Genomic DNA, 23376 nt, shown 5'->3' with positions numbered 1-23376 from the left:
ATCTGAGCTACAATGGGTGACAAATCTCCCAGTGTGCCATATGCCTAAGGGCAATATCACATGAGGAGATTAGTCAGCCTTCGATTAATCTCCTGTAACAGTGCTCACAGTGCTAATCTCCCCTGAGTGCTTTCCTACTGGCAATAATGTAAATCACTGGTAGGAAAACATATGCATCGCTTCAGCTTTCCACAGTCACCCAACGTTTTTCTCGCAAGGCGTCTTTGGAAAGCTGAAGCTAAACATATGTTTTCCTACCTGGAATAATGTAAATCAGCATTCAGAGAAGTTTAGTTGGCACCACTAACGGAGATTAATCATCAGGCAACTAATCTCCTCAGCCAGAAAGATTCATGTAAAGGTCAGGTTATCACTGTAACTATTTTACTATTATATCTTCGTAGATTGTCTCCTATTCATATCCCGGTCTGGCAATACATTCCGGTCACACCACAATTTGGATGCAGTGGTGAAAGTGTAAAATTTATTAAACCAGTGCTGCCCAACTTATTACATTTAGTAGGCCAATTTTATCTCATACAGCATGCTGAATGGCTGGATTCAATTAAAATGATGTCATACAGTAAAGTCTGTGAGCCTAAGAGCAGTCTGTAGGCTGTAAAAATCTTTTGGAGGACCATAGTTCGGCCCACGGGCCTCCAGTTGGACAGCCCTGTATTAAACTGTATACATGTTATACTTAAGAGATACAGAACAAAGATCTAATCAAAATAATTTTTATAATAAAAAACACTGAAGATCAATAAAAGTTACTTTTAGGGCAAACTTTTCCTTCAAATTACTTATTTATAATTAAATCCAAAAAAACTAATTGCTTTGATTTATCAATATTCCTTTAAGACCACACAGCGCTGGAGCGGCAGACAGTTAAAACCCAAAAGCAAAAGCAGCTGCTAAAGGCAGCAGTGAATAGGGAAAGTCAGTCTCCGATACAGGTCCTTGCTAGCCAGTTGTTATAACATTACAGTAACAACTTTAGTTTGATTTCTTATGTAAAAGGCACAAAACCTGCTATTTAATTTACACATTACACAAGTACTTTCAATTGAAATGACTTGTGTATATATATATGTATATATGTATAAATGAATACCGCCTCTCTGCTAAGATGATGAATGAGATGACGAAGTGCAGATTAGTACATAAAGCAGGTTTATTTACCAGGTAGAAGTCAGAAATGAAAAATATTTAAACAAAAACCAGTTCAGTTTGTACATTAACATGGAGCACAGAAAACACATGGCTCAGATGTTTATTAAATGCCATATTCTGATTAGGGATTTACTCAGTCTTAATGATGCATGTCTAGTGAAATGTACCAAATATATTATGTTGGCCAGTCTGACGTTACCGATCATAATGAAAGTGACTCATAACATATAACTAAACAACTTGCTGGCAGATCAAAGTCACTAAACAATTCCAACATAGAAATCTATTGTTTACCAATGATATTTATAAACAAATTAATAGTGACTATAATAAGACCACATTTTTTTACAAAAATGTACAAATGCACAAATCCAATTCATGAGGACATACAGGGATTAAAGATCTATATTACTTTATGGTGATTTAAGAAAAATAAATAGATTGTTTATCCAGATACAAAACATAATATTGTTCATGCTAAAGTTAACTAATCCCACTTTTAGAAGTGCAATATAGATATTGCTTTACAGTGCTTTGTGTTAAATAGCCATATGCATTGTGCTAGCACAGCGTTAACATAGGCATATAAATAGGTGCCCCCAGACAAATGAAATTAGTTATATAACATAGGTTTACATAAGAAATTATGTGAAATTATTATATGAAATTATGCATATTTAAAACACTGTGTTAAAAAAGTGCAAATAGAATATAGTTTTTATGACCACTTTAACACCATGTCATGCCATGCACCAGTATGCCCCACAAATGAATTTATATCCTTAATAACAAAGTCCACAAAGACACTGACTACCACTGTGCTCTAACAACTGCTCAAACCAGAAGCCCCCTATATTACTACAGATATGGGATCTATTATCTGGAATGCTTAGGTGCTACGATTTTCTGGTTAAGAGTTTTTTTCATAATTCGGACCACTATATTTTACCTACTGACCCAACAGTAATTAAACCTAATAGGATTGTTTTGCCACCAATATAGATTCATGTAGCTTAGTGTCCATCAAAAATAAAGTACTGTTTTCTTTTTACAGAGAAAAAGGAAATCATGAAAAAAATAGAATTATTTGCTTAAAATGGGTTCACTTAATGCCTCATTGTCTGTTAACTAACTTTCTGCCTAACATTTTTACCACTAGGTCTAATATTCAGTTTAATTCTGTTTTGCCCTAAAAGAATTGGATAAAACACAGAACAGAGGTCTTGACACAGTTGATTCTGGCGGTACAGCTGAGTTGCTGTACCGTAACAATATCGGGAGACCCTCCAGTTGTCCATCCCTGTTGTAGGTCACAGGTCCACTAGGCAAAACAAACGTATGCACCTTTTGTTTCACTCAATGGAGCTTCTTTAAATAGTTAGGTCTAGTGAACAACCCCCCTTCTACTTTTATGACCCAGTATTGTTGTTTCCGTTTGTTTAAGAATGACTTATGGGACCATGTGACTGATTTTCACTATTCAGGGAACTGTTAATTTACTATTCATCATATTAAATGGTGTCTAATGATGCTAACCTGACTGCCTAGAACATAATGCTGTATTTAGTGTTTTTTGCCTTGCTTGTTAAACCAATGTATAGACTTTACAACTGAGAAATGTGATCTTGGGGCCACAGTTGCAGCAATCTGCAATGAGTATTTAAACACTGCTATATAAATAAATATATACATACATACTAAAACCATGTCCATTTGATCCCATCTCTTTGAAAAATAGTTGGAGGAGGAGATGGTAGTTTATTGAATTATCTTTTCTAGTGAAACCACCTGTATATTGAACTGCTCATTATCATGTTTAGATTTCTTAATCTCTCTGGGTGGTGGGAAAAGTAAGGGCAACATTTTATTTGTATTATATAATTGAAACATATTAAAATTCATCAAATAGACATAATATATTTTGAATACAACCCTAGATGCACATCGCTTTTTATAAAAGGTCAGTGATTACACCCAGGAACACTTGTTTATGCCAGCAAACATTTAACCTTTTATGTGTTTAGAAAGAGTTTCCAAAATATATGAGTTAGACTGGATCTAAGAACAACACACCATACAGTGACTACAGTGACAGCGTCTTTCAGTTTAATATTCATATTCCCACCTTACCATCACAAATGTATTGTTTCTCAAGTGTACAGTATTAATAACAAGGGTTTCGATATTAAAATCCTGAAAACATAGCATATATATTGTTAATTTATAGTGTGCACAAAATTGTTTTAATTGCACAAATGTCATTCATTTTTTAGAAATATATTTTTTCCTAAATACACTTTGGGGCAGATTTACCAAAGCACGAATTCGAATCCCGAATGGCAAAAATTCGGATTGGAAATGAAAATTTCGCAACTTTTTCGTCGCCGTAGCAACTTTTTTGTATTTTTCGTGACTTTATCGTATTTTGCGCGACTATTTCGTCGTCGTTGTAACTTTATCGTATTGAACGATCGTAAACGGCGGAAAAACCTTTCCGACTTTGCATGATTTTGGAAGCCTTACAGAGGAATAAATGGCACTCTGCAGCTCCAACCTGGCCAAGGAAAGTCATGATACTGAAGCTTGAATGAATCCAAAACTTTCGTACTCGGTGCAACAATCCGATTTTTTCGCGACGGCGACGAAAAAGTCACGGAAAATACAGATCATTGCGGAAAAAAAACACATTTGGACCGTTCATGGATTAGCAAATGTGCCCCTTTGTGTAGACTTCTCTACTAGGTATGCAATACCTCAGTCACAGATATATATATAAAACATGCAATAGGTTTGGTAAAAAGGATGTAGAAGAAGCACAGTGCGGTAAGAGAACTTTTGTGACAAATAGCCTATCCAATCAAAATATTAATAGCTAGGAATAAACACATAGAGATTAAAAATCATCTCCTAACTACATGGTATACCAATGATACTATACTAAACTAACTACATATTACCAATTTGCTTTTTACATACCATTTGAGCACACATTTTTTACAGTATAAAGAATTCAAATCATCTTTAATATTACAAATCTATCTTAAATTTGGCATGTCTAAAAATCACAACACATCACACAAATATTCTTAACTCTATTTATTAGTTCTATATTAATTTCAAACATAAAAGCTCTTAATGCAGAACATAAAATATATATATAATATAAAGTGCCTTTTGCTATAATTTGCAAGATTAAACACATACACACACACACACATATATATATATTTGTATGTATTATATATTAAAAACATCCAGCTTATTTATTCTTGACTGAAAAGCTCATGTCCTGTGTGACAAGCAAAGGGTTACATTTGTGCCCTGTAGAGTGGAACAAATCTAAGCCAGATTCTAACCAAGAACTTCTGTGTACAAAGGACTCCAAGGTTGATTTCGGTAACATAAACACTAGACATATTTCCATGTGTATAGCACAGATCTTTTTTTCCATGGTATTTCTATGGCATTGTGGAAATATAAAAGAGGTTTTAGTGGCATGAAGACAAGGTCTGTAAACACCACAGAGAAATTGCTGTCCCAGGTCACACAGTGGTCCACGCATGGCAGTGCTAATGAAGTCAAGGGAATATGTATCCTAGTTTGCCTTAAATAGCAAAAAAATAACTGGTTAACGTTCTGCATTAACTAGTGGAAAGGTAAATGTAAATTTAATGGACAGAAACTGAAATTTAATATTTCACTTTTCTTATACCCCCCCTTGATAGGACCCGGTCCTGTTTCCTTGAATGTATTTCTTCTCCCTTCTCTAGTTCCTGCACTTTAGGCTGAAGACTGCCCTTTCTGCCTAAAATGAGACTGCCAGAACTGTCTGTACCATTGGTGCACTCAGTGGTTCCTAAAACTTATGGGGAAGGGTTGCCAATAGATACATCATTGAAGACTGCAGCTTCTTAAATAGCATTAGATGCTTGGGTGCTAATGTTGTATAGGAGACTACTTCTAATGCCACTGTTACATAATGGTAGGTGAGGTGGAAACAGTCATAGTCTTAGAATGCATTTGTTTGCTATAAGGCAAGAGGAGTTATTCATACAGTTGGCATATCACGATCTGAAAACAAACCTTTTCCTTGTTAACTTCCAAAAATTATATAGGTTATTAACTCAAATGTTTCTTTGGGCCTACTGCAGCAGGGAAGTAGCTTGCCAATAAGACTCTCGTTAAAAAGGTTGATATTATTTCCTACTGCTAGTGATGGCAATGAAACCATCAGCTGAATATTGTATTGTATTCTGTTTTGTACACTTTAAGAATTCGACTTGATTTCAGATCAGTGAGGAATCTGCAATAAACCGTTCCATATTCTGTCATATTCGGAATGCTCGGGACCTAGGGCTTTCCATATAAGGGTTCTTTCTGCAATTAGCATCTCCATACCTTATAAAACCCAATAGAATTGTTTTGCCTCCAATAAGGAGTAATTATATCTTAGTTGAGATCAAGTTCAAGGTTCAAAATTTTATATTATTTCATTAAAATGGAGTCTGTGAAAGATGGCATTCCCATAATTCTGAGCTTTCCCATACCTGTACCTGTTTGGCTCAAATACCAGAATCCAGACTAGCATTTCTTCTAATATAACCATGTACTGAGCTACCCATATATGGGGAGATGTAATATATGTCACTAATGGGAAAAACAGTCGCAATGCGTTTGCGCAACAGAAAAATACCACTTGCGATAGTAGGTTTGCAATTGTGATTTTTTTCTTTTGCTCAAATGAGCAATGTATGTAATAAAACCTATTAACCCAATTCTACACCATCTTCAAGCAGGTGTTAAGCATTTGCAAATAAACAGTATTATACCGCAGCACTAAACATTCACAAAAATGCCATTTTACACACTGATTGGGATTTTTATTACATTCTGCCCATAGACTCTGTTGTTATCATTGGTCCATGAATTTGTTGATAACAAAATAATAATAGTAATAATAATAATATGTTAGTCCTTAAGTCTCGATACAGTTTTATTGAAAAAGCTCCAAACTGAGATTCTGCCTGCCCGTTAGCTGTGACAAGGCCCAGGGCTAAAAAGACAGCTCTATCTAGAAGCATATTAAATATATGAGAAATGCATATAACATTTGTCCTGTGTCTCCACACAGCAACATAAAATTTGACTTGTGTCACAGATCAAAAAATCAAAAGCACATCTATGGACATAAGTGCTGCCCTTCTGATCAAATGGTGAGGAATTTACTGTTTGTTGCCCCATGTTCTCACTTCTGCTGTTTGCGTAGCCCAGGTGGGGTGCAGAGACACGTTTAAGCTATTTCAGTTCAATGGTTCATTTCTGTAGGCCCTGCAACTCCTGCAAATTATTCTTCCTTGCCCAAATCCATCTGGCAGCAGTGGTTATGTGGCCAATTATTTCAATATATTAATGTCTTTGTTTTTTTTTTTCCCTCACATGTTGGATCGAGAAGGAACTGGCAGATCACTGCTTTTTTTTTACTTGCTATCACTGAACCAGCATTTAAAGTATATAAAACACAAAAGAAAATCGAGAGTTGAAACCAGACCCAGTATTTTACAGCGCGGGGGGAGAAAACTTTTCAAAACGAACATGCAAGTGGAATACCGCTTTACAAGGATCAAATGCATTTTGTGCATCTGGAATGCTGCTGAAATCTGCCAGCGTGTGTTAGGAATAGTCACAAATCAACACAAGATCTACTTCTTTTTTCACTATATGAATTATGTTCCAACAGACAAATATACAGTAGAGATAAAAGACTAGACCACAGACGGCTTCCTACGTATATATTATTATCATGAAGCTCTAGGGTGGACTTTATTAAATACAACAGTTCTTATTTCTGACATCTTTTAGTAACTTATTGCCTGCAGTCTTATATCATTGATTAATTTGCACTTAGCACCCCATAGAGAATTCCTCCCTAAAGAATGTCCTGCCTTAAACATAACTGCTAAAGATTCTGGAAGTTGTTTATCACGATAGGTAAGTCATTTTTTACCCTACACCAGTACAAATTGGGGGCCCGCTGGCCACATCCAGTACTCCAAACAATTTTTATGACCCTCAAGGGCTCCACAGATATCTTTGTATGACATCTTGGTTTTAAATAAAATTCTACCAGCATATATGTAATATATGAGATAACTGGCCCTCTGCATTGGACAATATAGTCACTACTAAGGAATAATACATTTAATATGCCATTGTCTTAATACTTCTACTGTCGCTGAGCAAAAGTACTCCCAGGACTGAGTCATAGAATGTTTTTCATAGGTTTGACAAAATGACAACAATCATATAACAGGGACACACATTCTCTTTAGACTAAACCTTAGGGCATACATCTGGACAGTACTAGTTTTTTGGGGGTTAAGCTCCATCATCAACTGTATAAATGAGGATATTGCTCTTAAACTCTGCTCTGTACAGATGTCCACATAAATCTACACTAAAATTTAGCCTAAACGTAGTGTGTGTTCCTGTTATATATTTATATATATCAGGATAATTCAGTAGGTCACTAAGGTTATGAAGACGCTTAGTACAGCATCAGTACTATGTGGTGTTAACTGGAAAGCAAATGTTAACAGCTAGAGGTAACAGTAAAGCCACAATTATTGTTTCAGAGAGAGAACAGCAAATATAGCAGGTAAACTGATACAAACTGACCTCTCCAAAAACCTCTCCCATATAATTTAGGCCTATATTATAGGCTGCCTAAACGGCTTTTGTGTGAAAGACAAGTGATAGAACAAGACCTTTGAGGATCCTTGTGACACACAATGGTTTTATCTCCCTTCTTCCTCAGTTTATGAAAAAAAAAAACAATAATGACCCAATTGTGGGCAAGAGAGGGCTCTCTAAAACTAAGACTGCACAGACCATACTATGGATAGATCTATACCTGGTATAAAAACATATGCAGTATGTGTAGTCTTAAAAGCTTTAACTAATGCCATGAACAAATTACATGCTTTCTAAAGTGTCTTTAACGTTGCTTGTTGATTAGTCACTAAACATCTAAAAATGTTAGTATTATATCAATTTTTAAACCTGTGCACACAGTCAGTGTTAACTCTGATGACACTTCCATGTACACAGTTTAAAACCTATGGGTTCTAAATAAGAGCTGGTGGTGTGTACACTACAATTTGTTATGTGCTCTGAACTAAAAATCTGTATGTACACACTGTTAATTCTCCACAATTTCCCCATAGTCAGTTGTGTGTAAAACTACTTTTATTTGAAGTAATTTCGTCAAAATGCACTCCCTGCATTTCCGTATAGTTGCGCTTGGTGCCACTCAACCCCAATCTAACGCTGCTGTACCTAATGATGCAGACGAATGATGCTAGAATTCTGGGAAAAAGCTGCACTGTGGGAAACAAACATTACGATTTTGCTTGAACTTGTATTTTATTCATTGCACTTGAAGACATAAATGTGCCCTTATTTATAAATATATAAATATGTGTGTGTGTAACCAGTGGTTCATCAGTGGTTCAGCTTTCAGACTGAAGTCACTGACATCATACAGATGTTAATTTAAAGATGAACAATCCCTTTAGGTTAAAAGTATCAAAAGCAAGCGTTTACAAAGTAGCAACACAGAACAGTGTATATTTCATACATACATTATTTTGATTCCTAGCACTTGACTCTGCTAGAAAAATTGAAAAAAATATTCTCAATACCCTGATTTCCTGAAATGCTCTTTTTGTTCTCTTACAGCCTCTTAGGGTGAAGACATACGGAGCTACTTAGTAGCAGCTACTTGCCATGGCTACTAAATGCTAGAAAATACCCTGCCATAGACAATACTGAGAATTGCCTCTGCTAAAACAATCGTAGAGACAATTGTCAGTAAATGATCAGCATTGTCTGTTTCTGTAGCCGTTACAAGTAGCTGCTCCTAGTAGCTCTGTGTGTCTTCACCCTTAGGTTCCAGTATAGGTGCAAACAGCAATTTAGCTGACTGCTTTTTTTAGGGCTGGAGTACTAGGGTGGTTATATAACCAAAGCAGTAAAACATAGGTGAGCAAAGGAAGATTAAACCTGCACATACATAGACATGGAGTTTCACATCAATTAAAGTTCTTTACAAACGCCCTATGGCTGACAACCACACATACGTATACTGTGTATACTGTTAACCTGACGCAAAAAGATAACCTAATGTAGATTTTGCATGCCAGATCACATTGCAGTTGCAAATTGTGACAGAAGGCTGAATTCAATAGTTCAAATTCAAACGAGCAGGACATTTTGTTTTTGCTAGCGTGCCTTTACAAGTTGCTGATGATTACTGCAACTTGCAATGGACAACAATACAGTTCAACATAGAAAGAAATACCACTGCTATAATATAGGCTTCACATTTTTAATTGACATTTTGATGCTTCTGCCACATGTTCATCAGGATAGATGTCTCAGTAAAGACATGGTACAAGAACTGGAAGCATTTTGAAGACATTTTTAAGACTGGTGTAGCAGTGGTGAAATTTCTCTCTACCTGCATAATGCTCTCTTATATGAGAATGCTGGATAAGGAGGTTTTAAATATAACTAATATATAACTGATATATTTAGGGGCAGATTTATGAAAATGTGAGATTACAGTTCACAACAGAAAAAATTCACCCACTTTCTATTCATTGCTCTGGGATTTTTAGAAACATATTTATCAATGGGTGAAACTATTTGATAAATAGGCTTCTGAAAATCCCATAATATATAACTGATATATTTAGTGTAACATTTTACTGCACTGTGGGAAATCTTTGGTTGAACCGTGTAAATGCAATACCTAAAATGAAATAAACCTTATAGTAATATTCATTCAAGAACTGCACAGGAAAACACTGAATAGCAAATAGGAACTGCTGTAGACAGAAAAGCAGCTGGTCATAGCATATGGGCAGTAACATTTGTCTGTAGATCAGACAACCTTGGTGCCTGGCACCTGCTGTGCACTTTTTTGTCTTTTTATATGTATCCTGTAAATGAAATAGGGGTGCCCACCCTATTTTACACTCCTAATCTGGTGCCTACCCAGTCTGCTGGGTTATTTTTATGCTGCACATCACTTTATATGGGACTATATTTGAGGAAGATCTGAAGGGAGGATTTTAATTATTAACAAATTACAAACATTGCAATCCATACATCTTAAAATGAAAGTGATTCCCCCAAAGTCGAGTATTGTTAAATCTTCAGGGTATCCCATCATATTGTGATTTTGCCTCTTGCTTCAAGTAGAAAAGCAGGATTCATTTAGATGGCAAAATGATGTTGTTTTATACTATTGTTACATTCAAATAGAAAACATAGCATTCTTCCACTTACATAATGATTTTCACTTGTAACGTTAGTATAGGAAATAAAAACAAATATGAGGTACAGTTAAAGGATCTATTATCCGGAATGATTAAGACCTGCAGTTATCTGGATAAGGGATCTTTCTGTAATTTGGTTTAGCATATTTTAAATCTGCTAACATTAAATCAAACCAAAATATTAACTGAAACCAAAAAAACTCTTTTGCCACCAATATGGATTAATAAAGCTTAGTTCCCATCAAGTACAAGTTCTTATTTTTTATTACAGAGAAAAGGGGAATCATATAAAAAAAAATAGAATTAATTTATTAAAATGGACTCCGTTATCCAGAATCCAATTATCCAGAAAGCAGGAAGGGAAATTATTTGAAAGGCCATGTCCCATTAAGTCCATTTTACCTTTTCCTCTGTAAAGGAACAGGAAACAGTACCTTGTACTTGATGGTAACTAAGCTGCATGAATCCATATTGGTTTTATTTAATGTTTTCCAGTTTATTAGCACCACCCTAGTTGAGGGAGGTGCATTTTTAGCAGTTTAAAAATTGTGAGATGCAATTTTGTTACAGCTGGCAAATGTGTTACTAAATATTTTGTAGACATGCAAAATCTATATTAAATATATTAAATAATAGGAAAATTGGTCACTCCATGGAAAATGTTAGCAGTACATTTGTTCCCTTTGTTATTATTCTTACATTCCCCAATAGTGAGTAAAATAACTTTTTGTTCACATCACTGCATCCTCTCCCCTGCTAGGGGGTGGAGAGTGATAAATAGTTACCAAAGTGGTTGTTACTGATTCATACTATTTGTGTTAAGATTAAATGACTTCAGTGACTGGGTACTCCCGAACCCCCACTTGTCAACTCCGCCCAAACCTCATCTTTGGTCATCAGCAGCAGCATTTAGCTATGAAGAGAAGGCTCCTAATGCTCCTTATTTGTTTGATGACTGAATAGAAGTGATGATAGTAGGTGACTTATGATTCAAACTGATATTGCTTATTTAGTAAATTGTTAACATTATTTTGGTGGTAATAACATCAATTCTTTGCATCATCACACAAAGCAATATCAACACCAAAAAGGGGCAAACAGCGCCAAAATGTTAACCAAATGGAGGTAGTCTCTCACCAGTGAAAACATTTCATGGAATAGTTCAAGATGAGTACTTTACATAATTTCTCCTGCCTTCCAAGCTGCAAGTTTAATTCCTAAATGTTTTTCATGGCATTTCTAACCAATGCATACAACTATACCTACTATGAAGAAGATTCCTGAATGTTCTAAATACAGGAGGGGCAACAAATACAGCATGCAATACCCTGAACCCACACAAGTGGGAGAACTATACACCTGGTGGAAATGCAAACCTGGGGTATAAATGTCCTATGGGGACATTTAGGTTTTCTGCAATAGCATATGATTAATAATAATTATTATCACAATGATTTTATATTGTCTTATTTAGAAAAGGATATGACTTGTAATGCATGGCACAAGAAATACCATAGATGCTTCTTGAAAAAACATAAATACTGCCACACTTTCCATTTAACTCCTGTTCATATTTACAGACTGTTCTGAAAACATGCACATACAGACTTGAATTCTGAAGCATAACAATAAACACTCCAACAAAATGCTATATCCGTACCTAGACATGTTGATACAGATAGAAGAAGAATGCAATGTTTAAGTCCTTGAGAGATGCTAATAGCCCAGTTTTATCCATGCTTGAATGCAGAACAATCAGTCAGTAAATCAGTCACTTTGATTGACAGATCTATTGCAAGATATGTTTGTTAGAGGTGTTTGCTTCAGTCACTGCTATTAGTTTCCAGCATAAAAAGAACAGGCATGATGATAGAGAAAGCCCTGTTATTGGTGTACAGTTATTGTGAGAAACACAAATTATATGAAAAAAGCAAGTGATTAATGTAGGAGAAAGAGTTTGCTGCAAAGAACAATTTGTGCTGAATCTGGGCCACTCTACTGAATCTGCCACTTTTATGGGGCCCTCTGACAGGCCTACCTGACTGATATCTGGCCAAAAATTTGCCAGATGTTGATTAGCAACATAGCCAAAGGAGTGGATATTATAATGTTTGGCCAGCTTTAAGTAAAAAAGAGACTTGTTTGGCAACCTCGCCAAAAGAGTGAATCTTATAATGTATGCCCAGCACAATAGGGATTGGGCAAATTAATGTTGCTCAAATATCTGGTACGGAGCAAGAATGCTACAAACATGATTTCTGGTTAAACAGCAAAAATTCACAAACTACCACCACTTAAAAACCCTAGATAGAGATGAATCTATTGACTCATGGACCAATTATCAAATGGATATTTTGTCAAGAAAAAGGTCTTCTTTAATATATCACCAGTGTGCCCCACATTTATAACTTATTTATACCAGGTGAAACCCCCACTCATACAGCCAGAGCATGAGGTACTCCCAAGGAATATGTGCCAGGGTACCCAAGATCAATAGCTAAATTAAATGAATGGAACAAACAGCACAATCATATAAATAATTATGGCAAACTCAAGAGCTATCTGTAAAATCTATAACAGTTTTATCGACAAATGAAGAAATGTTGAAAACAGACTAACCAAAAGGTTTAAAAGTTTTTTAAAATACAGTTTCTCTGCTTACAACTTGATGTTATCTCAGATCTGACATTCTCCATTTAAGAGAAAATGACATTTTTTTCATTAGGACAGCCATTAAAAGCAGCATTAGCCTAGGAATCCTGACATTTATGGCTGTCTGAAGCAACTGTCTTTTGAGACTATAAAATTGGTTGGCACGTTAATGACTAAGAAGGAAACAGCCGTTAGTGATGTCAAGTAGGTCCAAAATGAACAGACATGGGTGCACACTATATCACGCAACAGTTTTACAGAATAAGGCAAATTTGCATTCTGGCAAAAATAGAAAGATTAATTTAAAATTTAATTCTGTAAATTCTACAGCTCTACAGAATATCCTCAAATCAGACCAGATGGAACCACCAGCTTGATTTTTAAGGGAAGATCTGCTGATACAGGCATCCATAGGGTGTTCATAGTTCATCTACTGTAGCACTAGATAAAAAAGAAAAGCTGCTCTAGCGATGGAAAGTTTTTCTTGTGTATATACAGACAGGCCCATGGAAACTAATAAGTGTTATAACTTTGGGAGTAGCTCATCTAAAACGAACCGTTGCTACCACTTTGCAACATTAATAGAATGACTTTGTGTTCCAGTACCAAAAACTTGTAACTTTGTTATTTGTTTTATGGCACATCCATCTCAGTTTATCTCTAGTGCCCTTATCCCCTTCCCTTGACCCCTCCCCACTCATTTTTCCCAAACCGAGGGACTTAATAACAGCCACATGTCTTTTAACACCAAGGATGTGTTAAACTAGACTACTTTGTATGGGACATTGCTAAAGCAAAACAAACATAATTTCTAATAAGGGACAAAGTAATGTTATTCTATTAAATGAGCAAGAACGGATTGCTTTACCATGTGGATCTGTTTATGAGATTACTGTATATTGAAAGGAACAGCTAATGAGGCACTAATTTATTCTTAAGTGCCAGGAAAAAAACTCAACCCCAGTATCAAGAATAATGTGTATTAATAAACTCTAATATATCAATATACTCTAATACAGTGCAGCTATAATTTGAAATAACAGGAATTATTGAAAGCTTTGTAATGTGTGTTGCTTCCTTATTTTAGGGGCTTCACCTACACTATAAGGCAGGCTCTGGTTAGATGGATCTGTCTGTTTGGGGATGCAATAAATTAGATGCTATCTCATTATATGTATATATGCACCATTTAAGTGTGAGTCTAGCACACTTTTTCTTGTTTGATGTAGCTGCTTGCAGCGTTTGGTACCAGTAATGTGTTGGATGGCAGTAGAGATTTAATAATCAGCTTTGTTATTTTATATTCTGTACAGCATAACCTAAATTCGTATCAAGTGACTCATTAAAGAAAAAGCTAGGTGTAAATCACTCCTAAAGGAGCAATTCATGTGCAAAAGCAATAGGGCAGCTAGAATTTATTTTATTCTCCTCTGCTCATCACACAGGCAATAAAGGAAATTCTTATGCAACATCTGCTCTCATATAAAGGAGCCCAATCTGAAAATAACAAATGGGCTAGACGTTTCCTTTACACCAGAGAATTTTTGATTCTCATTATAGAGATATGCCTTTATAAACTGGCAAAACTGAAACTATCAACTGTATTTATATTACATTACATACCATAACATTTATCCTGATGCTGCCATTATGCACTATGCTTCTGGGTCATGATACCAGCTCTGAGTAAGAGCCAGGATAAATTCTGATGACTAACTTGTAAACATCAGCCAGTGACCCAGTTTTCTAACTTCCTAGTCATTGTGTTTATGCAATTGTCTATAGGATGTCAATAATGTCTAAGGGATTTCAGCAATTTCAAAATCTTGTCCTTCTTTCTGTTATAAGTAAATCACATATTTGCCAAGGATGCTTGGAGATTTTACACAGGTATGAAAACCCATATCTGGAAATCTGCCATCTGAAAAGCTTTGAATTATGAGAAGGTCATCTCCCATACAGTCCGTTTCAGTGATATTCAGCGTCACTCCATAAAGACCCATAATGCAGCAGCTAGGTTAATTTTCTTTAAATTTCTGCAGACAGGTCCTAAACTTTATAAAATATTCTCAAACCATCTGTATGAATAGTTATTTCTGTACATAACAATAAAATATATTGAATATATAGTTTTTTTTTTTTGCTGTGGTAAAGCAGTTGTGGAGGTGCTCATGACAGTGGACAGAAGAGAGACAGAGAGAGTCAGGCCATTAGATTGCTTAAACTTAGATAAAGTGTTAGGAACATGAACATATATGATGTGGGTTGTGTTTTCCTTCTCTTATTGTAAAACCTCCCTTCCAAATGACCGGTGACATTAATTTGACTTGACATTGTTTCTTTCTGTCTTGTACATTAAACATTTTTTCTTTGAGGTTCTTAGATAATACATATTTATGAACTGCCCCCAAAAGCCCTACCAGAAAGACAGCAGCTGTTTGTGTTTAGATGTATCCCACCTTCTAGAAACTCTGCTGAATCTCTTAACATTGCAGACTAAAGGCAATGGCACATGGGTTATTCATGCATTTTAAACACTGTATTTTTGAGTAGCTCAAAAACACAGCAACGAAACACAAAAACACCCTATGGACTTGCATGTTAATCACCTGCAAACATTTGTGGAAGCATTTGCCAGGCGATACACATGCAAGTCATTCAAGCAGTTTCAGATACTTTGGGCCAATTTTTGCTTTAATTAAAGCTGATTAAAAGTGCTCATTGCTTTGAGAATGGTATATGCTTGCTCAATTTTCCTGGTGTCCTGGAGAATTTATTTTTTTACCTTTTTTTTACTTATGTGGCGATGGATTCAAGGTGAACAATTTTTGCAATTATTTTACATTACGAAACTAAATGTCATTACAAAGCCTACTGCCAACAGTGCAGGTGTTGCATAAACTGGCACCTAATGTGCATGAGTAGAAGGAAAAACCACCCTGTTAGTTTTTTATGAATCCTTCTTGCCCTAACAATGATTTTAATTATCTGCACCTTTACTTTTGAACTTCAGAACTGAACATGCCTCATGGATCAAAAAATGTGATACCCAATCTGTTCCCAATCTGTGACAACAGACTTCCAATACAGGTAAAACTAAAGCAAGAACCATTCATTTATTAAATCAAAGAAGTTAAGCAGAAATGTCAGTGATACTATATATCAAAATATAAACTACCAACAGACCTAACCAACCTAGAGATATTAATGGAATTCACTAAAATAAATGTTAATTTATTGCCAAAACAAAGAGATCAAAAAAGAAACCAAATATACAGAGTATTTAAGAAAGCTTCAGAAGATACTGGTAATTCATTTATCTGCTATAACATTTTACTGAAACTATAAAGCTGTGTAATCCTCGGTATCAAGTTCTTGATTTGCACAGGTTTTTTAAATGCATATGAAAATACAGTTAAATGAGAAGTATATAGAAGTTATTTGTACTGGCATGGAAAGCATGGGTAGTTGTAAAAACATCACAAGGAGTATGGAATCAGGTGGCGCTGGCTGGAAAAAACACACAAGATTAGTGTCCAGGCCAGATATATTTGTCTCTGTCCCATATTTTACTTTTAACACACTTTCAGGAAACGTACCTTCCCTTCTGGTAAAGAAGATTTCAGCTAGGTACTTATCAGTCACTATTAAGCTTTAAAAGAGTTTGTGTTCAACAACTCAGCACTAGATTAATTCTAGGAACTCCAGTCATGTACCATGACAGTTTTATTTGGATATTCTAGTTAATGGGCCCAAGACATGATGTTGCAATACAGAAAGCATTTTTATTATTTGAATACAGTGCAGCTGAGCTGCTGGTTGCTTTAGTAGGTGTGTACATTCACCAAGAAGAAACTGAGTTTAATTTGCTTCAGAAATGCCTATATTATTTGAGGTCCCTTATAATATGCAGATATGTTTTCACCACTATATATAATGTGCATTTTATAAAGACTGAATGCAAATGCAGTGAAAATTAGGACATAAGTGTAAGTAAAACAGTTCATTATGACTGCTTTCTCTTCCTGTGATAGTCACAGTATTACATACTTTGGGGAAACTTACTTTAGCTTTTGTAGATACACTGATGACATGAATACAAAAGGTTTAAAAAAAAAAAAGTAAAACAGATTGTTTATGTTAATGTCCGGCTTGCATTAATAGCACAAAATAGTACATTGCTAAGTATGACTTTCGTTTTAAAAAGCAGAAATTAAAGAAATACTACATTTTGTGCAAAATATATTTTCCTTGTAATCCCAAATTATGAACATTCTTTGCAGATCAATGCCAGGTTTTGAGAAAATGTTTGAAAAAAAATGTATTATTTACAAAGTGCACATAAAAAAATATTTCAATGTAAAAGACAAATATGATGCCATTAAATAATTGCTGTAGAAATGCTTTAAGAAACTGTAACAGCTTCAAAAAAGCCAGATTCCCAGTGGGTAGCTAAACAGGCAATCTAAAGCCAACATCAATAAAATCCGAATGCTTGAAGTGAAAATTAAGATACTCAGTTTTCAGAAATCCAATTTCTTGGTCAACCCCATAAATATTAAGTTCTCAACCTCCGAGGACCAAAAATATTAAAATCCACGAATTCTGAACCTAGAAAATGACCTTGTGAAGGGAAACAATTATATTCCTACTTTTAGAAATTCAAAAAAATACTGAAACTGAGTACAGGGACCTGTTATCTAGAATGCTTGGGACCTGGGGTTTCCCAGATAGGGGGTCTTTCCATCATTTGAATCTCCAAGTCTACTAAAACATTATATAATCCAATAGGATTACTGATATCTTGGTAGGGATCAAGTACAAGTTACTATTTTATTATTATGGTAAAAAGGGATATCATCTTTAAAAATTTGAATTATTGGACTAAAATTGAGTCTATGGGAGATGGTCATCACTTGGATTACGGGGTTTTACTTTTTAATTGAGCTCCAAATAATTTTAGAGTACGTGAAGGCCATGACTTATTTCTGTACATAAGCTTCTTTAGATGTTATATTTCCAATCTAATTTTAAAAATACAAATAACATTATTATAACTTGTGTGAAATACATATTACTTATTTTATGTTAGAACTGCTACTGGACATTCTTGTAGCTGAAGTAAAGCAACATGAGATCAAAACTTCAGAAATGCCTTATGCAAAATGAACTAGAAATATTTTTCTTTCTCCACTTTTAACAAAAAGAAAAGTGATCTTGTACATGTAATTAGTAGAATTACAGTGATTATCAGTTAAAGGCAGAAGTGCTTTTATTTAGCAAAAACACTGGGTTTAAAAAAGAAGGTAGACATAAATAAAAATAATTGAGAGCACATGATGTATAAATGTAAAGTCAACCTTAAATCACCACATGTGCTTGATGGGGCAGCTGCAGACACACCAAAGTGGTATTTAATGGTAAAATGTTGTTGTATGAGCTAGATATGTTGCATTTGAAAATATGCTAGAATCAGGTCTAATTCCAATCATTGAGGTTTAAGGATAGTAAAAGGTTTCTCTCACAGTGAATTATAAAGCAATTAAAAACAAAATTTGCTATACAGACGTTTCCATGCCAGTTCCACTTTTGCTCATCAGGTTTATATATATCTATATCTATAAGCTCCAATTGATAGGAAGTTCATCTCCCAGCCTTTTATAATAACAGTACCAGCTTTTATTCATATTGGTGGTAAAACAATCCTAATGGTATAATTTTAAATGATTTTTAGCAGACTTAAGGTATGGTGATCCAAATTACAGAAACATCTCTTAATCAGAAAACCCATATACATACATACACATATAGTTTAGAATTTTACCACGTGCTTAGCTTTATTCATCTTCATCATTATAGCTCTCTTAGCAGGCATTTCTTTATGAGTTACATTAGTAATAGCTAGTTATAGATAAGGTGTAGAAACTGTATCCCAGTGAAGTGCATGGTTTATCTGTCTCTACCATCTAGCTCATTAATTGTATATATCTAGAAAGCAAAGATAATAAGAGAAATATCAATTATTAAAATAATTATTGAGGAAAAAAGAGAATGTTATACTTGTACATTTAATTTACTATCTATCAGGTTATAAATATTTGCAGTGCCTGCTGAGGGCATATATATATATATATATATGTGCGGGTGTGTGTGATTGTATGTGTGTAGAATACAATTTAAGGTGCACACGTAAGTATGTTATTATCACTACTGTGGAGGCTTACAATATTGGGGTTAGTGTGTAAGAATATTGAAATTATTTCTGTTAATCACCATTTTTTGCTTTATTGATGATATATAATTAGACATAAATAATAAATAAGCCTATATATTTTCTTAGAATTTGAAAGCAATATACAGTGTCTGTGTGGGAATGTGTAAAAGAGAGAGAGAGTTAGTGTTGCTGAGAAACAAACACAATATATCCCCTAATAAATAAGAATAGACATTCTATCCAACACATTTACTTCTGTTTTTATATAATGAAAATTCTGGTCTATGTTTCTTAATGATGTAAAATGGTGACCATTAAAATAAGGATATGGATTTAACAAGTACAAGATGTTTTTAACAAAATCATTTGAACATGACCCCAGGTGTACCTTCCTTAATGGATTTTCACTATAATTTTCAGCCATCGCTAGACTTTTTCTCCAGACTGGACTTCTACAGATTTTCTGACACACAAGTAAATCAGCGTTTGATATTTTTTGTAGACACATGCATGAAGTTAAAAAGCAAACAAACAACAACAAACAGAAAGTATACCCCTGATTAATAATGTGATTATGGACATAGAGTTTCAGATAACCAGTAAATGTCCAGTTTTCCCAAATCCAATGGCTTAAAAACATAAAGAAAAAGTTTTGAAATAAAATACACACAATAATTAGAGGAATTCTGAAACTCTGTTAAGTCAACACACTTAATTCTGGAATGCAGAGACACAAATGGAAAAACAGCTCTACTTTTTTTCGGAATGAAGGGCCATTATGCAGAGCGCAAACATTTTACGTGCTATGAAACGATTTCTGCCTTCCACTGGGTTTAAGTGGCCTCTGGTAAACAGACTTCAGAAGGAATTTAACAGGAAAAAACAATGACAACAGTGTCACCTATATCAACTTGGTCTCTATATTAACATTAAAGAAGGGATGAGTAGCAGGCAAGAAAATTCTCCTAACTCAGGTTTGTTAGTTATTTTTTCCAGGTCTGGCTTTTGAATATCCAGCACTATAATGCAGTCTCTGGCTTTAGGGGCAGCTGAGGGGTCACCAGTCAAATGCGTCTCTTTACAGATACATAATAAAGCATATCTGGAAAGAAGCAGGTGTATTATGCTTTGCTTGGAGTCATGTTTTTAGTCACCAACATGTTATTGTTAAATTTTGTTTCATAATTTTATTATATCTTTTATTATACCTAAATTCCCATGAAAATTCAGCACATCCGTATATGTAAAATCAACACACACATATAATTATGAATATACGTATATTTAGATCACAGTGAACTCAATCATACTATACTACGTGCTGCGCATGCATAATATATAAACACAGGCAATTATTATTACATACTCAGGTCTTTAGAAATTAAAAGGGGACTCTATGGTTTGCAACACAGTGGCTTAGAGAACAAGAATAAGAAGAGCAAATCTCATTAGAGACCAAAACATTAATTGGATTTCATAAATCTTCTTTATCCCTATTATCCTTCATTAAGAATCAATGTTTAAGTCATTTCATTATTTACTTTAAATGACACACAAACGTGAATCTGTGTAAAAATGGGCACATTAAACTTTAGTTTAAGGGCAAAGGCTGTATATAGCTCATATAAATTCATGCATGCACCCATGGCTTATTATGTGCTCCTCTACGTACTGCGCTTCTGTCCCTCTGTATCCCCAATGTATGTTTGAAAGGTTTTAATATTCTAGGGCATGAAACCCATAGGGCTACTTTATCTACCAGAGTGTATATGCCATATCTAATACTTTTGCTTCTTCAAATGAGTCCCTACCCTACCTCCAAGTGTTTGTCATGCAAGGCAGCTATACAGGGTAAGTAAATAGTTCTTGTTGGCACAGAATGGAAAATACTAAGAACTGATGGCATAATTAATAGTGCATGACAATATTAACAAAGCATGTCAGTGACACTTATTGGAGCCAGAGGCTTCTGACATGACTCAAACAAATGAGTACAGTGCCAACATAGAGTAAATTAGCATTACTACAGACCAGGCATCTTGAACCATGATTTTTGATGCACTGTGCGGGGTGCATGTTATTTTTATTGAATATATTCTCTACATAGAAATGTATATATGGATAGTTTTCACATAGATACGGTCCCAAAAGTATTAATCCTAATACTATAATCACAAACATTATTTTAGTTTTATTCATCCTATCTGTAAAGTAGTGAAATACAGCAAAAGCCAGGACACACATCTACATACATATGCATACATGGAAGCTGTTTTTTTTATAAGTGAGCATTTTATTCTGCCAACAAATGAATCTCTGCAAACAGATCTAATGTGATTACCATCATTAGTATATTAATGCAGATATCCTAAATATTGCTAGTTTTAGATTTGATATATGTATAGGCAGTATTAAATCACTGTTCCAGGACTTTTAACAAGCATTCATGGGTAAATTTATCTTTTTGGCTTTAAGAACTAGAGAGGTACCAGATACCTCAATAGCGCTCCTTGCTTTATGACCTCTGCCTTGCTTCCTAATGCTGCTTCTAATGTGCTGCTGCAGGCAATCAGATTATAGTGCAGTTCGCCCATTGAAAGTCTGAGGAATACAAACATTTTCTGTTTCCGTGCAAACATACAGAATCAGGTATTCAACAACAACGAAAAAAAAAATAAAACATATGTTCGCCTGCCTACAAAGTTTTCAAACCCCCTTGTGTATCCCCCTGCTCAAATATATGAATGCCAGTTGCCAAAGCATAATTGTACACAGAATAAACTGCATTTTTTATTTGTGCACGTGATCGCACAATGCTTTTGTTTTTTTCAAAGAAAAGTCATAGCATTAGCCCTCTGATGTTTTCCTACACTAGGCAGCATCTATTTCAGCTTTACTTTAAAGGCAAGACGTTCGCATCTGTAAGTCTCATTCATCCTGCAGAAGGATTTCTGCTTGTGGCTGTTTGATTTCTGATTGAATCCACATACCTGCAAACTTTTCTGTTTTTGGAGGCTTTTGTTGAAAAGAATCAACTGAATGAAGAACCGCTCATGTTTACATTTGGAGATTTCTGCGCTATAGTCCTTGAAGAATGGAGGATGACAGTATGTGAACCTATTTATTTTTCTAACAGTCTAAATAAAGTTGAAAAACAGCTTTCTTCACTGAGCTTGCATTGCTGGTTAAATGAGTGCAGGCATTTTAACAAACAGATTTAAGCAGTTACTTTGAAAAAAAAAAAACAAGAGAGAGAGTCCTTCAACATATTTGCACGCACATAACTTCTTTATTTCACTGCCTAAATGCTGACCAAATCTTTATGGAACTCTCAGCAGCATAAAGCAATCAACTTTCTCTCTGAGAGTCTCACACGAGTGTGCAGGCAGCAGGCAGTACCACTGCTTTTTAGACTACTGGCAAACTTGCACATGCATTACCTAAGAGAAAACTAAAGATTACTTACGAGTCAAGGAGTTCACAATTAATGTGCATATCCATAGGAGCAGTAAACCGATCATATTTCAGGTTTTTTTTTTTTTTAAATCCACTTGAGCACTTTTAAAAATTCCACCTTGGTTTCTTGTAAATTCTAGAATTTTTTTCCACTGGTACTGCTGCAGGGGTGTCTCTTGTCTATATGGCTTTTTTTCCCCTTTAATACGTACAAGAGAAATAACTCAAGCATGCATAAAGGAAACAGACAACTTGCAGGTTAAGGAAAACCCTTTTGCAAGTCTGAGCAACTGAAAACTGACAAGCTAAATATGCCTGTAGCCCGATTCATTTCCCCGCCCACATGGGTTACCAAAATTACCAAGCCCTACACAGCTTGAGAAGGGATCCTTCACTTTTTCCTCCTCTGCCCCTTTATAACACCCCCTTTATTTCACATTTTGTCTGTTTGCATTTCCTGCAAATGCTTTATTCTTTTTTTTTTTTGCTTTTCTTTTACTCATGCTTCATAAAAAACATACAGATGTGAGTCATGGTGAG

At 34.9% G+C, this 23376-nt stretch overlaps 1 protein-coding gene across 4 annotated transcripts in view; it reads right to left on the bottom strand.

Moving 5' to 3' along the window:
- crlf1 (cytokine receptor-like factor 1) overlaps nt 1-23159 on the bottom strand; it is an 89483-nt gene extending 66324 nt beyond the window's left edge. For 3 of the 4 annotated variants that reach the window (XM_004915488.3, XM_002940207.4, XM_031906306.1), the window contains exon 1: nt 22847-23158. In XM_004915488.3, coding sequence (XP_004915545.1) covers nt 22847-22901 — 55 coding nt within the window. In that variant the 5' untranslated portion in view covers nt 22902-23158. Of the gene's footprint in view, nt 1-22846 lie in introns of all 4 variants that reach the window. The other variant, XM_031906295.1, reaches the window with a different exon arrangement.
- Between the last annotated feature and the right edge of the window lie 217 nt (nt 23160-23376).

This window comes from Xenopus tropicalis, chromosome 1 (genome assembly GCF_000004195.4).
Source record: "Xenopus tropicalis strain Nigerian chromosome 1, UCB_Xtro_10.0, whole genome shotgun sequence".
NCBI lineage: Eukaryota > Metazoa > Chordata > Amphibia > Anura > Pipidae > Xenopus > Xenopus tropicalis.
This window is presented reverse-complemented; position numbering and strand designations above follow the sequence as displayed.